The following is an 18413-nucleotide window of genomic DNA, read 5'->3' on the forward strand; positions in this document are numbered from 1 at the left end:
TTTATATATATTTACATATATTGTCTGCATACTCACCACATCTGACCATAAGACTAGATCAAAAGGCATCTCCTGTTTTAAACAAACCGTGGTTTCATTCAAACTTAAAGCTACACCACAAGCTTTTGATTACTTTTTCACAGTTTTTCTACTGAAGGGAAGGTCTTACGGTTATAATAATTTTCCCTGTGTATGCAGATCACTTTAACTCTTCTCTGCAAAATATATTGATATCAAAATACAAACTCTTTCCTTTACAATATAGTTTTAAAATAAGTCTCATTTAGATCCTCTCACTTTATATTTGTACATTCCAACGAACATAATGGTGCTAATTTAATTTACAGTCACAACAGTCCAAAATTAAAAAGTAGCAATATATAATTTTGGGGAAAGGAGCAATACATAATTATGTGGAAGATAGTAAAGTAAAACAAAGATAAATAAGACATGGCTCTGTGCACACTAAAAGTGCACTGTTTTTATTGCTTGCTTTGGTAAGGGCATTTACTAGCTCAGCAGTTTTTGATGAGAATTTTTTTAAAATTAAAAGATACATTAATATGAATGCTAGAAGCTTTCGTCCCATGCTAGATCCATGAAATGCTAGATGGGGAAATAAGTCTGGCTTTGCTATAGCTGCATTTGGCCTTTAAAGGTTGCAACAGTCCCTTGGCAACTTTGTGTGTGTAAAAATAAGAGCAATCTTTATAACCTTTCATATATTTTTTGATAGAAGAACAAATGCTAGTTAGCCTTTGTTTATGGCAATGGTTTTTCCTGCCAGAATTCTACTGATATAGAAACTTAAAAGTTATTCTCAAAGGAATATATAATGAAATTCTTTTATATCTTTCATTTAAAACAATGCAGTAAGGAGACAAAAATCAAAATAATAACTTCAATGTATTTAGCAGAATGTGGAAGTGGCAAGATATAATTGTTAATTCCAGGCATTTAACGGGGGAAAAATGGCTTTTTATTGCAGTTTGCAATTGCAGATAAAAAAGGACAGGTTTTGGATTAGATACATTGCACTACAAAATCCAATGATGTTGCATTCTCTTCTGCACAAACTTATACTTTTAAATTGTAATAAGACAGCTAAAACACCACACATAACAGTAATATCTTAAATTGCTTTCTATTTCTTAGCTCTTCATGCATAGAAAAATATATGATCATTGAAGAAGAACCTAAGTTTATAAAAATAAACCCTGTTGCTGAAGTTAACTTTCAGGAAATCTTCAGGAAATACAGGCAGAAAACACTGCTGTTGTTGAATTTGTTAAATATGCTTGGCAATTATCACCAACAAAATCCCATGTTTAAACATCTGAAGAAATTCTTTGGCACCATTCCTTCTGCAAGTGAGCAGTTTGATAGACAGACTGGAATCAAACTGGCATCAAATCTCGGTACGTTCATTAAGCTTGCAAAAGTTCTGAAATGTAAAAAAATTAAGCCATTTTATTGTGTGCAGCTTTGTTCATATTTCATATTTCTTAACCGCCGATCTCCCTCAGATATACATGCATATTTCTATCTATCCTCTCCTTTCTTTCTCTCTCTCTCTCTCATTATCACTTTGAAAAATGAAAGAGTGCTAAAATCAAAGCTTCCTATTTACGTTCTTCTATCAATGAAAGAGAGTGCGTATAGTCAAGGCTATGGTTTTCCCAGTTGCAATGTATGGCTGTGAAAGTTGGACCATAAGAAAGGCTGAGCGCCAAAGAATTGGGGCCTTTGAACTATGGTGCTGGAGAAAACTTCTGCGAATCCCTTGGACTGCAAGGCAATCAAACCGGTCAGTCTTAGAGGAGATCAACCCTGACTGCTCTTTAGAAGGCCAGATCCTGAAGATGAAACTCAAATACTTTGGCCACCTAATGAGAAGGAAGGACTCACTGGAGAAGAGCCTAATGCTGGGAAAGACTGAGAGTAAAAGAAGAATGGGACGGCAGAGAATGAGGTGGCTGGATGGAGTCACTGAAGCAGTAGGCGTGAGCTTAAATGGACTCCAGAGGATAGTAGAAGACAGGAAGGCCTGGAGGAACGTTGTCCATGGGGTCGCAATGGGTCGGACACAACTTCACAACTAACAAAATCAATGAAAGAAGTGCATCCTCTATTTCAAGAACAAAAAAACATAGTATTGTAACATAAACCATACTTCTCCAACCTGTTGTCCTCCAGCCGTACTGGATTACAGCTCCTATAATTTCCAGCCAGAAAATGTTCAGAAGACTTCCAGTTTGTTTGTTTGTTTATTTATAAAATTTACTGGCCACCCATCTTACCATAAGGTAAGATCTTACCATAAGGTAACTCTTATCCTTACGGACATAAAAAATATGTCTACATTAAAACTTGAATAGATTAAAACCAAAGATTAAAATCAAGGAAACGTGGGGCGAATGGGGGCAGAATGGGGAGAGGTGGGATCTGTTGTTAATCAATCAACCACCTCCACTATGTTGTTCCTCCATTGGGGTCCCAGGCCAATTGGCATAGCCAGGTCTTTATGCCCTTACAAAAGGATAGGAGGTTTGGGGCAAACCTCACGTCAGGGACAAGATGTTCCAGGGGGCAGGAGTAGCAGCAAAGAAGGCCCTCCCCTTGGATCCCGCCAGCTTTCTATTGGGCTGACTTGACCCACAGCATGCCTCCTCTGCTGGTGCAACTGGGAAGGGCCAATCCCAGTGGGGTGAGATGGTCCCTCAAGTAACCTGGGCCCATACCATGAAGGGCTTTAATTCAACATCTTGAATTGCACCTGGAAGCAGACCGACAACTAATGCAGCTTATGGAGCAATGGTGTTACTGGGGCCATTCTTGGGAGCTTCCTAACAGATTTGAGAATTTCAGTTCCCAGAATTCTCAGCATTGGCTCTGCTGATAGTTAAGATTTGAAACCCACAATCTGGGGAAAAAGCAGTAAGATCTTGTATTTTGTGAACAGCTATCAGAATCAGCCATGCATCATCGATACCTAAACCCAAATCAAGAATATTTTATCTTATTTTATATTTTATTTTATTATTTATTTATTTTATTTTATTATTTTATTTATTAAATTTATTTGCCACCCATCTTGCAGCTCAAATTCATGACGTCAATGAACGTGGTTCCTGCATTTCAAATCTTCAAGCTGCAAACCCTGAACTTCGCTGAGAGTTATTTATCCGCTAAGAAATCCATCATTAGTATGTTTTACCTTTCATTCCCATCATCTTGTTACCTACCGGTTGGTAGGCAGATCATGTAGCCAACTGTGCTACTGAGTGAATTCATTCACACTTTCCAAACCTATTCCAGGGCTGTTTTGTGTTGACAACAACCCTTTCTCAGATTTTACACTCCATTTGCTAACGATACACAGAAAAAGGCATAATAAAAAAAAATTCAAAAATAGTGCACAAGGAAATGTGTCTATAAATATATATATAATCAGGAAATGAGCACATAAATTAATAGACATTTTCATGTTTGTTTGTTTGTTTTTTCACTGAAATTGATGGAGAAACAAGATGGAATAAATATAACACTGCAAAAATGAGAAATTGAGTGAAACCCAACTTGGCAGATGTACAGTATTCACATCATTTGCAGTGGGCCCTAGCACTTGATTGGCATGGGGCCTGTTCATTAAATTAGGTATCTATCTCTGGAGTCTCTGACAACAATTTACAATAATCATAATTGTGATTGTCTAATTTGGGAAGGAAGGAATAAACCATAGAGTTAATTCCAATATTATTACATGGGTATAAATAACCTGTTCTTATTTTTTTGCTACTAAGGGAATATTCAAGAAATATTTATGTTTATGTAAGGAAAAGCAGAGGCGAGAATGGTTGAATGATTAAGTTTAACATGCCCTTCCTTCTGTAATACATTTAAACAAATGTCACTTAATTTTTTAACTTTGGTTGATCAAGTAACTTCAGTGGGAAAGGCATAATAGTTGGGTTTGTTTGTTTGTTTGTTTTAAATAACAGGAATGTTTATGGTAATAAGGTGGATTAATTAGTTTTGCATTTTTCTTTTGGAGGGGACTCTGTCTTAAGCTCAGACCAACTCGTATATCTAAAACAATAAAAATGGAAATACTCTTCATAGCCTAGAGATGTGGTTTAGTTACAGAAAATGAGCTTATAGGAGTTTACATTCCAAAGTAAATTTACGCTTGTAAAACTGCAAACACAAAAGCATACTTTATGTCCAATTATAGGGTTCCAACAGAAACATGCATAATGCTTTTTTTTTTCCCTCACAGAAGTTGTAAACTACTTTTATCATTTGATGGCTGAATTAGAAACATTAATGAATCAAAGGGCAAAGCAAAGGAGATGATAGATCCAAGCATCCAAATTGAGATCATGTGACTCTGGGGATGATACAACAATCATAACTTGGAAGAGGAGGAGTCATAGGTCACTATTTCAAAAGCCATCATAACTTCAAACAATCATTAAACAAACAGTTGTTAAGTGGAGGACTAACTGTATCCTTCTGATCAGTTCTTCAGCCAGCTGAGCGGTGCTGGCTGTGGGGAACCCTGTATTTCCCTGTTAGATCTGTGATTGTATGGTTGTAAGGTCCGGCCTCTCCTCCTCTTTCAAGAAAGTAAAAACTCTTGAAACTTTTGCATTTCAAAAGAAACCTTTTATTGAACTGGAATGATAGTAAGACGAAAGAAAAGCAGACTCTGAATTCCCTCAGGCAATACAGTTAGGATGAAGGAATTAGAAACCCCTCCCTTCAGTCTAATGTGGATTCAGCCAATTCATAGGTGTGAAGATTGTAACAGCAGTCCTGAGAACTTGATAAGGGAACTTTCTCAGGGCCATCCTCTGCCAGCTTGAAGTGATTCAACCCACATGGCCTTCCCTCCCCTTACATTCCCCAAAAGGTGAGAAAATCTCAGGGCACCTAAACACCAGAATAAAGGTTATAAATCAATGGGTTATAGGCTGTGAGGGATATAAGGAAGAAAGTAATAAACTATATAATATATCCAGGGGGCCCCTCTTACCCTGAAGAATGGCAGCATCACGATAGGGATCTGACAATGGTTCAGCCCTATGCAATCAGAGACGGTAGCAAAATCGTCAGCTCCCCCAACCAGAGCTCCAGTGTTGCCAAAAGAAGCAGATAGGAGGAGATGGTCTCTAATCCCACACTTTTCTTGCCACCCGTCCTAGACTGGGAAAAATATTAGGGAAAGTGGCAAAAGGAAAAAAAAAAGGAATGGAATTTGAAAATACCCACTAGCTCTCCAATACCACAATGTAGCTCCTGGTAACCGAAGAATTGATGAAAAAAGAGAAATCTGGTTCCAGCTCTTAGAGGAGTGGAGCAGAGATGGGTTTCAGCAGGTTCTGACCAGTTCTGGAGAACCGGTAGTGGAAATTTTGAGTAGTTCGGAGAACCAGTAAATACCACCTCTGATTGGTCCAGCCCCCATCTATTCTCTGCTTCCCAAGTTCCAGCTGATGGGGATGAAATGGGGATTTTGCAGTATCCTTCCCTTGGAGTGGGGTGGGAATGGAGACTTTACAGTATCCTTCCCCTGCTACGCCCACCAAGCCATGCCACACCCACCAAGCCACACCCACAGAACCAGTAGTAAAAAATGTTGAAACCCACCACTGGAGTGGAGGTAAGGTGGAGAGAGGTGGCTTTTTGTACAGGAGAAAATTCTAATTGGATAGAACTGTTATCTGTTTGCTTTTGGTACCAAAAGCAAACAGACCTGGGAACTGTGCCAAGGAACCAGGTGAGAGAAGGCATATCCACAGCCACCTATCATGGCCAATTGGAGATGAGTAGTTCTCAGTCACTGACTGCATCAGTAAGCCTACCACTGATGAGATGTAGATCATTTGTACAGCAAGGTAAGTGCCAGGAGGAGAAGAAAAATATTGCTTTAACACAGGGGTGAAATGCTCCCGGTTTGGACCAGATCACCTGATCCGGTAGCAATGGTGGCAGGTGGTTCGGAGAACCGATAGCAAAAATCCCTGTGCCCCCCCCCCATGCCCAGCTGAATCGCATGATCATCAGAGGCTTTTTTTTTTTTTACTTTTAAAAGCATTTTTTCTACAACCTCTTCTGACGAAAAAATGCTTTTAAAAGTAAAAAAAAAAAAAGCCTCTGATGATCGCGCTGCTCATCTGGGATCATCAGAGGCTTTTCAAAGCATTTTCTGCAACCTCTTGGCCAAAGAGGTGGTAAAATAATGCTTTGAAAAGTCTCTGATGATCCCAGTTGAGTTGCCTGAGCAGCAGAGGCTTTTCAAAGCATTAGAAAAAATGCTTTGAAAAGTTAAAAAAAAAGTTGGCCACACCCACCCAGACACATTACCCCCCCCCACCAAGCCACGCCCACAGAATCGGTAATAACAAATTTTACATTTCACCCCTGCTTTAACATCAGAAAGATAAGCTGCTTCTATGAGAGCCTGGAAATGAGACAAAGGGGATGCCACATTCTTCAACACTATGTCTTTTAAGTGAAATATGAGGATGAGCTCATAGATTCAGAAGGTGGTTCAGCAGGACAGAGTGAATTGGAAAGCCATAACTCACCCTTCTCAACTCGTAAAATTTCAAGCCACCCAATGAAATTAGCAGGAACAGGGGGATTTTAAAGTTCACATAATCTTTAATTCATGTCTGAACTTCGGCTATTGCAGATAACTACAATCCCACTGTCAACACTCTAATGAGAGTTGAAAAGATGCTGTCAGGGGCAATAAACTATGCAAGCTAGAAACAGATCTGCTTTCTTAGAGTTCCTGAATATTAGGTGATGAAAATAAACAAGTAAACACATATATGCACATACACATAAACAATAAGGGCTGAGCATTTCCCGTTTCCCCTTTCTATCTGTAAATTGGGTGTCCAGTTTAGAAAGAGGAACTTGACCTCTTAGCACTTGTTTTTCTCATAGACTGAGACTTACCCTGCTAAACTGAATAGCAGCAACAGCTGAAGAAACCGACTCATAGAAGACAGCATTCTCTAATGCTAGCTTTCCGTTGAGTTTCAGTGCCTTTTTCAAAGAAGCTGCAATAAGAGAAGGCGACTTTGTAAAAGAGGAGCAGGAACACCACAAGTTAAACATAATTCATAAAAGTTATCTTCACTGAAAATTGATACCTGCCTTTGCAATTTGCCAGAGAAACATTTATATTATTTTTTTGAGCATCCGTATAAATCTAAGAGAAAGGAAATATGGATATATATTATGGAGGTTTATGAAGCATTTTAAAACTGTTTTATGTAAATAAAAAACATTAATAGAATTAATTCTTATGCCAAGTAGACAAAGGAATGAGAACATAACCCAAAACCCCAATCTTATTTGCCCTTCATTTTTCAATGGCATTATTAGCAATCTTTTTTCCCAAGTTTCATAATATTCTTGCTATAGATAAAAAGATCTTCAGATTTTACTAGATTCTAAAACGTTCAGCTCTCTTTTTTTTTTACTCATACTTTAGGTGCCTGCCTTATTTTATTTTGGTGATAAGTGCTTGATTTCTAAATCTAATTTTCTTGTTAATTGTGAGGATTTCTTTTTTAATTACATTAAAATTATTATTTAATTACATTAAATAATTGGTTTATTTATTCTCCTCATAATACCTTGCTTTCATAGCCTCCTATCTCATTTGCTTTGCATCATTTTCTTTCAGAATATTTGTTTAAGACTTAAGATAAATTTTGTTCTGCTGCCTAAGGGCTAATACAGGATTTTTATTTTTTACTTTCATACCAATTGCCTGGACAAGTCCACACATTTTCTTGACACATTCAGAAGTGCTTTGCCATGGCTTTCTTCCTAGGCCTGAGAGTGAGAGAATGACTGCCCCAAAGTCATCCAGATTGTATAATACAATGAATAGGTGTGTTTCAGTAATGGGTTTCACTTACTTTCACTACTGGTTCGGAACTGTGAGTGTGCATGTGTGCGCGGTCACTTCTATCACGCGCAGCGCTTCTGCGCATGCGCAGAACCAACTGCACATGCACAGAGCGTCCGTAATGACATCTGGACAGGTGGGCAGAGCCTCCCACTGCTGCAACCTGTTTGTCCAAACCAGGGTGAACCAATAGAAACCCACCACTGGTGTATTTGACAGGGGAAATGAAATGAATAATTACAAGTTATGCTAAAAATCAGAGTATTTTACGTAACTTAGTAGAATGTAGACTAATTTTAATATATGGAAATTCTTACAGAAACGTACAGGTAGTAGGTGGCCTGTTGTTAGGAAAGAATGTTTGTCAAGGAAAAATGGCTATTATAAAATAAGATTGCGGTTCGGCCCCTTGTTATGTGAAGTGACAATTGGGTACAATAAGAAAAGCATAGAGGTTGAGGCTGTGGGAATTCAATTCAATTCAAATCAAATCTTTATTGTCAGTGCACAACATATGTGCAATGAGATTGGTTGAGTTCCCTCAGTGCACCACTACCCCCAACACAATCAGATGCTTAACAAGTGTAAATGGTGAACAACAACACCGGAGCTCAAGAAGGAATGGATGCTGAATGTATGTGAATTAAATACAAAACTAAGTGATCAGTACCCCCCAAAAAATAATTGAATGATCTGGTTACATGGAGAAAATCAGTGAGGAGTGAATGACAGTCAATTATATGAGATGGATGGAGTGCATAAAGCAATAATAATTCTTTTTAATGTCCTCCTCTCAAAGTTAGATTTTGGCAAATTAGTATCTCATTCTGCACGAAGTTTATGCCATAATGAGACTCTGAAGAAATGCTTCAGCAGTATCTCATATATCTAACATAATCTACGTTTCCTATCAGAATAATGACAACTCTACTATTCCCTGCTGTATTTGCTTTACAAAATCTTTTTTGTTGATTGGTTGGTTGGTTGGTTTAGCAATGATTCATTCAACAAATACCCATGAATTTCAAGGCAATGAGCTGAACAGACTCATTATCACCAGTCTAAAGTGATAATGGCATCATTCTACAGTACACCTTATCACATGCTTTAACTTCAGGAGTCAAAGAACAAAAAAATATATATCAAGAAATAATCTATATGAAATCAGTTCTTAGGTGCAGAAGAAAGAAAGGCATACCAGCATTAGGAAGCGTTAATAGAATGCCAAATATGTAGCTACTAAATGAAATCCAGAGAGAGACAAAATCTAGCAAAATATTAACAATCTGAAAGAGTAATTTGAATGGTGGAGGGTTATAAACTAAAAAAGGATGCAGTAATTGATTCAACTTTTATGTGGCCCACTAATTTTATATATAAATGTTGAAAACAAGTAACATTTGTTCTGGACTTGTTCGAAGATTTTACTAAACACATTGCAGATTAAGGGAGTCACAAACTGTATTCCAAATAGCCGCTAGGGGGAGATGTTCTATAATATAAACATTCCCTAAAATAGCAGGGTTTTGCAACTCACATTAAAACAAATGCAACTTTGTACAGTACAGTACAGTACATGGTTTGATGGAGGAAGGTCTGTCCTACATTTTGTTCCTCAATGACTACCTTTCTTGGAAAGCCAAAAAGGGTGTGTAATTAATAATTATCCTGCAGTTGTCCCCTACCTAATCTGCAATTAATATTCAAAATGTGACTTCTCCACTGAGTGACTTTAAATGCTGACATAGGTTGTTGGTAGCTGTGCTGATACATAAGAATACAATTGAAAAAAGTCTGAAAACAGATTACACTTACTCCAATGGCATACCAAGAATTCCCTCTAGTTTTCTTCTCTGAGTTAAAACCAAGCCTAAAGGGGAATTTTAGAGAACTTCTGCTGGGACAATAGATTCTTGAATGTCTCCAATGGATGGGAACTGACAGATATCAGTTACTTCCCCACAGGAAGTGAGGGTTACTTCCCCACGGCCTTGAAAGAGGCGGTGGTGAGGCCTCTCCTCAAGAAGCTTTCCCTGGACCCGGCAGTATTAGCCAACTATCGTCCTGTCTCCAACCTTCGCTTTGTGGCCAAGGTTGTCGAGAGTGTGGTCGCACGACAGTTTCCGCAGTACCTGGAGGAAACGTCTTATCTAGATCCATTCCAGTCGGGTTTCAGGCCCGGGCACAGCACGGAAACGGCATTGGTCACGTTGGTAGATGATCTCTGGAGGGCTCGGGACAGGGGTTGCTCCTCTGTTCTGGCCCTGTTAGACCTCTCAGCAGCTTTTGATACCATCGACCATGGTATCATGCTGCACCGGTTGGAAGAGTTGGGGATGGGGGGTACAGTGTTATGGTGGTTCTCCTCCTTTCTCTCAGACCGGTCGCAGTTTGTGTTGGCCGGGGGGCAGAGGTCGACCTCGAGGCCTCTTATATGTGGAGTGCCTCAGGGGTCGGTCCTCTCGCCCCTTCTGTTCAACATTTATGTGAAGCCGCTGGGCGAGATCATCCGTGGCTTTGGGGTGAAGTACCATCAGTATGCTGATGACACCCAGCTGTACATCTCCACCCCAGGCCACCCCAACGATGCCCTTGAAGTGATGTCCCAGTGCCTGGAGGCTCTGCGGATCTAGATGGGGAGGAACAGGCTCAAGTTCAACCCTTCCAAGACTGAGTGGCTGTGGTTCCCGGCATCCCGATATAGTCAGTTGACTCCATCACTGACTATCAGGGGCGAGCCTTTGGCCCCTGCGGAGAGGGCGCCCTCCCTGGGAGTCCTCTTGGATATGCAGCTGTCCTTGGAGGAACATCTGATGGCTGTAACCATCAGGTTGACCTGATTCGCCAGTTGCGGCCCTTTCTTGATCAGGATTCCCTGTGCACAGTCACTCATGCCCTCGTCACCTCTCGCCTGGACTACTGCAATGCTCTCTACATGGGGCTCCCCTTGAAGAACACCCGGAGACTCCAACTGGTCCAGAATGCGGCCGCATGGGTAGTCACAGGAGCCGCATGGCGCTCCCATACAACATCTCTTCTGCGTGAGCTGCACTGGCTCTCAGTGGTCTTCTGGGTGCGTTTCAAGGTATTGGTTATCACCTTTAAAGCGCTCCATGGCATAGGACCTAGTTATCTTCGAGATTGCCTGCTGCTACCGACGGCCTCCCATCGACCTGTGCGCTCCCACAGAGAGGGCCTCCTCGGGGTGCCATCAGCATGCCATCAATGTAGGCTGGTGACCCCCAGGGGGAGGGCCTTCTCTGTGGGGGCACCTACCCTCTGGAATCAGCTGCCCCCAGAGATAAGGAGAATCTAAGACCTCGGTGCCTTCCGCCGTGCCCTTAAAACCTTCTTTTTCCAGCAAGCCGGGCTGGCCTAACACTTTTTAAAATGTTTTTAATTGTCTGTTATTGTTTTTAATCATGGGGCCAAATTTATATATATCTTTTTAATTGTATTTTAATGTTTGTAGTTTATGTTTTTACTTGGCTGTTTACCGCCCTGAGTCCTCAGGGAGAAGGGCGGTATACAAATTTAAAAATAAATAAATAAATAAATAAATAAATAAATAAATAAATAAATAAATAAATAAATAAATAAATATGAAAATTATCATTTTGAAGACTAATGGTAAGTTTGCAAGGAAATGTGCTTGGCTCCTATTATTACCATTGCTGATACTTTCAGGGAGAGTAGGCGAAGGTTGCTTAAGGGGAAACTTTACCATCTTTAACCTGGCAAAGGTTTTCAGAAACACCCACCCAATATAAAGTTCTCCACAAAAAACAAATAAAATAAAATACAAATAAGATGTGTCATATGGCTTGACTCTTTGACTGTTTCTCTCTCACTCAGTTAAAAAGCAATGATAAGGAGCAAAAATGGCATGTTTCACTCCTCAGATTTTATTATGTAAACTTCCCAGCAGCTATAAATCCAACTCAAGGGGAAAGGGAAGAAACTCTGGAGCAGAAACTGGAAAAAAAGAACAAAATTATACTTTGTCAAAAAGCAGAAGCCATCATCATCCCGAAAAAATGAAAAGATCACTTGATAATCTATTTCTGTGATCAGTTTCATGTTCATCCATTCCTGCTTTAGTTTTTGAAAAAAATATTAAAATATGTACTGTATCTGATAATGTACTTGGATAAAACACGCATTACAAAATATGTTCTATTTGCACTATGTTCTAATGTAAATTGTGTCAGTTGTAACTGCAAAATTTGTTAATAGTGGAGTTTAAAAGAAAAAAGTTCTGGTATGCATATTAATTTTATAATGTGTAGATTTACTAGGATTCACTCTAAAACCACTTTCTAGAGAAGGTGGTTGAGAAGCAGCTGCACTGCAGTTCAAGAGGATTCCTGGATGAGATGGATTTTTACAGATTAACAGAATTGGAAGGGACCTTGTAGGTCATCTAGTCCAACCCCCTGCCCAAGCAGGAGACCCTACACCATTTCTGACAAATGGCAGTCTAATCTTTTCTTGAAAGCCTCCAGTGATGAAGCTCCCACAACTTCCAAAGGCAAGCTGTTCCATTGGTTGATTGTTTTTACTGTCAGAAAATTTCTCTTTATTTCTAGGTTGAATTTCTCCTTGATCAGTTTCCATCCATTATTCCTTGTCTGGCCTTCAGGTCCTTGGAAAATAGCTTGATCCCTTCCTCTCTGTGGCAGGCCCTCAAATATTGGAACACTTGAGTCACTCAAGTGATATGGGCAATATAAAAATGCCCATAAATAAATAAATAAAATCTAGACCAAAGTTAACATAAGGAAGAAAATAAAATACAGAGTGAAACTTTAATTTAACAAGTCTCCAATTAAAACCCTTCAGTTGCAATGAACCAAATTTCTATCTGGAGGTTATTTCAAAATAAAGTCCTTTGCATCTGAAAAAGAATTCATTTCTATTAAGTGTATGTAATTTTCTCAATGATACTACTAGGCAAACTATGTAAATTGTCACAAGTATTATTCTTTGGGTTATTTGCATAATAATGACACTATGCAAACAATATAAAACACTAAAATAATGTCATTTCTGATTTAACCCTGCAATTGGTCTGCAAAATCAAATGTAGCTCAATATGTAAATATACCTTTTAAATTAAGATTTCGTTTCCATGTATACCCTTGTCAATTTATGCCATGAAATGACTCATAGCCTGAAAAGTAAATTATTCTCTTGAAACGTATTTTACATGGAAGAGCTAGTTTAATATTGTGATCATCAAGAAATGAATCAGACCTTCTCTAAAATCCAATAATAAGGAACATTACAATAGTTCTATGCCTATTTCAGGAACATTAAGAAATACAGTAGGTGGTTCTGAATTGTGGAGTTGCAATATTCTTGAAGTAAAAATAAATATTTCAAAAAAGGGAGGCAAATCTATTAAGGTACTTAGTTTTATGTACCAGTTTCTGACTTTGTTGGCAGCTTCAACCAACTAAATGTAGAATGGGTTTTATTTAAAAACGTAGATGAAAGTGAAGACATAGAAGATCATAAATACCTGAATAAGTACAGAGATACCAGTGTAGTCAAAGAAAGTCAAGCCACTGCAGTCAAATATTAGATTGTGTCTTTCACTGGGATGCTGTTGTAAGGATGAACGTCTTAGATCAGCAAATGCAGGATCTATATTCCCTTCTGGAAGAAGTAGAAATTTCAATATGAATAAATCTTTTGTAGAAATGGAAAAATATGGGCCTTTCCTTCCAGAATAAATGCCAACCTGTGTTATTTTGGGTTTTCTTCCAGATCGTGGACTCTGCAAGTTTGTTAAGCTGCAGAGGCCGCAGTGTGAACAATGTTGCAGACATAAGCCATTTTTCTAATTCTCCACAAGGTCAGTGACATAGAAGAACTGAAGGATTAACAAGCAACCCACTGCTCCTAGAAGTGTAACCAGGGGTGAAATCCAGCAGGTTCTGGAGAACTGGTAGCAGAAATTTTGAGTAGTTCGGAGAACCGGCAAATACCACCTCTGGCTAGCCCCAGAGTGGGGTGGGAATGGAGATTTTGCAATATCCTTCCCTCAGGAGTGGGGAGGGAATGGGGATTTTGCAGTATCCTTCCCCTGCCACGCCCACCAGGCCACGCCCACAGTACCGGTAGTAAAAAAAATTTGGATTTCACCACTGAGTGTAACCCATGAAAATAAACAAGATCCAGGCAAATATCTGTTTTAAGTATGGAGACATAGCAATAGCAATAGCACTTATATACTGCTTCATAGTGCTTTATATCCATCTCTAAACGATTTACAGAGTCAGCATATTGCCCCCAACAATATGGTTCCTCATTTTACCACTTCGAAAGGGTGGAAGGCTAAGGCAACCTTGTGAATTGAACTGCTGGCTGTTGGCAGAATTAATTACAATACTGCATTCTAACCACTGCGCCACCACAGTAATAGTCCAAAGACATCAGATACTGATATTATTAGACTATTCTAAGCAGTAGGATTGTTCCACTAAAAAAGGAAATACTACTTCTGAAATTACTCTGGTTGACAAGCTAGTTTGTGGGTTATATCTTATTGAAGTCCCCATTTCAGAATTGAAGAAGCTTCTTGGATGAAAAGCGAAACATTTTCAAGGAAAAAAAGCAAGGAAGTCCAGTTGCCTTTTAAAAAGCACTTTTGGGACCTCGTACATGCATGTTGCTCTTTCAGTCTCAGGATTCTCCAGTTTTTATCATTTAAGAAAAACTTTAAGAAAAGTCAAGCTTTTCTTCCACAACTTTTTCCTCAGATACAATAGGGATATCAGTTATAGGTCTACGGTACTAAGGGGGGGAAAAGTCTCAATCAGAACATAATGGGTCAATACGTCTAAGATAAACCAATCTAGGAAGATAGCATACTTTATTTATGTTTTACTTTACCATATAAAATCCATTAAATTACAGAATGAGGCATTTTTGAAAATCTTGTACATTTATACTTAGAAAATTCCCTATGTTGCACTTGGAAAAACTTCGAGCCAACCTTGTAAATAAGCTCACAAAGATATTTTCCTGGAAGAATGTTGATTGGCCTCCTGAGAGTTGGCATAGAAAGGACAGCAAGTTTTACAGTCAGGTCCAGAAATATTGGGACATCGACACAATTCTAACATATTTGGCTCTATACACCACCACAATGGAGTTGGAATGAAACAAACACAATGTGCATTAACTGCAGACTGTCAGCTTTAATTTGAGGGTATGTACATCCAACTCAGGTGAACGGTGTAGGATTTACAGCAGTTTGCATATGTGCCTCCTGCTTGTTAAGGGACCAAAAGTAATGGGACAGAATAATAATCATAAATCAAACTTTCCCTTCTTAATACTTGGTTGCAAATCCTTTGCAGTCAATCACAGCCTGAAGTCTGGAACGCTTAGACATCACCAGACGCTGGGTTTCATCCCTGGTGATGCTCTGCCAGGCCTCTACTGCAACTGTCTTCAGTTCCTGCTTGTTCTTGGGGCATTTTCCCTTCAGTTTTGTCTTCAGCAAGTGAAATGCATGCTCAATGGGATTCAGGTCAGATGATTGACCTGGCCATTGCATAACATTCCACTTCTGTCCCTTCAAAAACTCTTTGGTTGCTATTCAGTATGCTTTGGGTCATTGTCCATCTGCACTGTGAAGCGCCATCCAATGAGTTCTGCAGCATTTGGCTGAATGTGAGCAGATAATATTGCCCAAAACACTTCAGAATTCATCCTGCTGCTTTTGTCAGCAGTCACATCATCAATAAATACAAGAGAACTAGTTCCATTGGCAGCCATACATGCCCACGCCATGACACTACCACCACCATGCTTCACTGATGAGGTGGTATGCTTAGGATCATGAGCAATTCCTTTCCTTCTCCATACTCTTCTCTTCCCATCACTCTGGTACAAGTTGATCTTGGTCTCATCTGTCCATAGGATCTTGTTCCAGAACTGTGAAGGCTTTGTTAGATGTTGTTTGGCAAACTCTAATCTGGCCTTCCTGTTTTTGAAGCTCACCAATGGTTTACATCTTGTGGTGAACCCTCTGTATTCATTCTGGTGAAGTCTTCTTTTGATTGTTGACTTTGACACACATCCACCTACCTCCTGGAGAGCGTTCTTGATCTGGCCAACTGTTGTGAAGGGTGTTTTCTTCACCAGGGAAAGAATTCTTCGGTCATCCACCACACTTGTTTTCCATGGTCTCCCAGGTCTTTTGGTGTTGCTGAGCTCACCGGTGCATTCCTTCTTTTTGAGAATGTTTCAAACAGTTGTTTTGGCCATGCCTAATGTTCTTGCTATCTCTCTGATGGGTTTGTTTTGTTTCTTCAGCCTAATGATGGCTTGCTTCACTGATAGTGACAGCTCTTTGGATCTCATCTTGAGAGTTGACAGCAACAGATTCCAAATGCAAATAGCACACTTGAAATGAACTCTGGGCCTTTTATCTGCACATTGTAATTGGGGTAATGAGGGAATATCACACACCTGGCCATGGAACAGCTGAGAAGCCAATTGTCCCATTACTTTTGGTCCCTTAACAAGTGGGAGGCACATATACAAACTGCTGTAAGCCCTACACTGTTCACCTGAGTTGGATGTACATACCCTCAAATTAAAGCTGACAGTCTGCAGTTAACGCACATTGTGTTTGTTTCAATCCAACTCCATTGTGGTGGTGTATAGAGCCAAAGATGTTAGAATTGTGTCGATGTCCCAATATTTCTGGACCTGACTGTATATTCTTTTATAGAACTCCATTAAATTCCTATGTTGTGTGTCAAGGAGAGTTTCCCTTTCCACAACAGTCTATTTGGATTCTGGGCTGCACACAATGGAAGAATGAATATTAGCAATAAGCAATAACAATAGCAACAGAATTATATACCACTTCACGGTGCTTTACGGCCCTCTCTAAGAATAGAATAGAATAGAATTCTTTATTGGCCAAGTGTGATTGGACACACAAGGAATTTGTCTTGGTGCATACACTCTCAGTGCACATAAAAGAAAAGATACATTCGTCAAGAATCATAAGGTACAACACTTAATGATAGTCATAGGGAAACAGTCAATATAAATCTTAAGGATACCAGCAACAAGGTTACAGTCATATAGTCATAAGTGGGAGGAGATGGGTGATAGGAACGATGAGAAGATTAATAGTAATGCAGACTTAGTAACTAGTTTGACAGTGTTGAGGGAATTATTTGTTTAGCAGAGTGATGGCGTTCAGGAAAAAACTGTTCTTGTGTCTAGTTGTTCTGGTGTGCAGTGCTCTATAGCATCGTTTTGAGGGTAGCAGTTGAAACAGTTTATGTCCAGGATGTGAGAGGTCTGTAAGCAGTTTACAGAGTCAGTCTCTTGCCCCCAACAATCTGTGTCCTCATTTTACCAACCTTGGAAGGATGAAAGGCTGAGTCAATCTTGAGGCAGTGAGATTTGAACTGCCGAACTGCTGGCAGTCGGCCGTCAGCAGAATTAGCCTGCAATATTGCATTCTTAGCACTGCGCCATCACGGCTCTTATGTTAACTGTCTTCTACAGTTTGCTCACCTTTGCATTCCTTGTCTCCTATGGCTTCCATATAAATTAATAAATAAAAGGCCCTTTAAATTAAATGATCAGCACAATTCCTTCCTTCCATCAACTGGAGGTACATGAATTACACTACAGGGAACAATCTGATACCCTTTTTTGGGGGGGGGATTCATACCACATAGACATGCCTTCTATGCCAGTGTTTCCCAACCCTGGTAACTTTAGGTTCTGTGGATTTCAACTAAACTTCCAACATTGCTGGCTGGGGAATTTTGGGAGCTGAAGTCTACAAATCTTCAAGCTGTCGAAGTTGAGAAACCCTGTTATACTCCTTTCCTTTCCTATGCCAGATGGAAGATTTTATTTTTATTTTTTATTTTTATTTATTTATTTTTGTCAAGCATATATAAGATTACAGATAAAGTATAAACATGATTGTGAATACATGAGATGGTTATGAATAAAAGGGGACATTAAGACAGGGACAGTAGGCACGTTGGTGCACTTATGCACGCCCCTTACAGACCTCTTAGGAATGGGGTGAGGTCAACAGTAGACAGTCTAAGGTTAAAGTTATGGGCGTTTGGGGATGAAACCACAGAGTCAGGTAGTGCATTCCAGGCATTGACCACTCTGTTGCTGAAGTCGTATTTTCTACAATCGAGTTCGGAGCGGTTTACCTTAAGTTTGTATCTATTGTGTGCTTATGTGTTGTTGTCATTGAAGCTGAAGTAGTCATTGACAGGTAGCACATTGTAACAGATAATTTTATGTACTACACTTAGGTCAGACCGAAGGTGGCATAGCAGTTGTCTAAGCCCAAAATTTCAAGTCTGGTGGCATAAGGTATTCTGTTGCGAACAGAGAAGTAGAGGACTCTTCTCGTGAAATATCTCTGGACTCTCTCAATTGTATTTATGTCCGATATGCTGTGCGG

At 39.5% G+C, this 18413-nt stretch overlaps 1 protein-coding gene across 1 annotated transcript in view; it reads right to left on the bottom strand.

The window, feature by feature from the left end:
• Positions 1-1408: 1408 nt before the first annotated feature.
• SLC26A7 (solute carrier family 26 member 7) overlaps positions 1409-18413 on the bottom strand; it is a 58985-nt gene continuing 41980 nt past the window's right edge. The window contains exons 15-18 of the mRNA XM_070942132.1: positions 13461-13597; positions 7174-7228; positions 6973-7076; positions 1409-1444 (exon numbers count right to left, since the gene is read on the bottom strand). Of these exons, the coding sequence (XP_070798233.1) occupies positions 1409-1444; positions 6973-7076; positions 7174-7228; positions 13461-13597 (332 nt within the window). The remainder of the gene's footprint in view (positions 1445-6972; positions 7077-7173; positions 7229-13460; positions 13598-18413) is intronic.

The sequence above is a fragment of the Pituophis catenifer genome, unplaced genomic scaffold, assembly GCF_029215685.1.
Source record: "Pituophis catenifer annectens isolate HBS135680 unplaced genomic scaffold, rPitCat1.0.hap2 SCAF_3, whole genome shotgun sequence".
Taxonomy (NCBI): Eukaryota; Metazoa; Chordata; class Lepidosauria; order Squamata; family Colubridae; genus Pituophis; species Pituophis catenifer.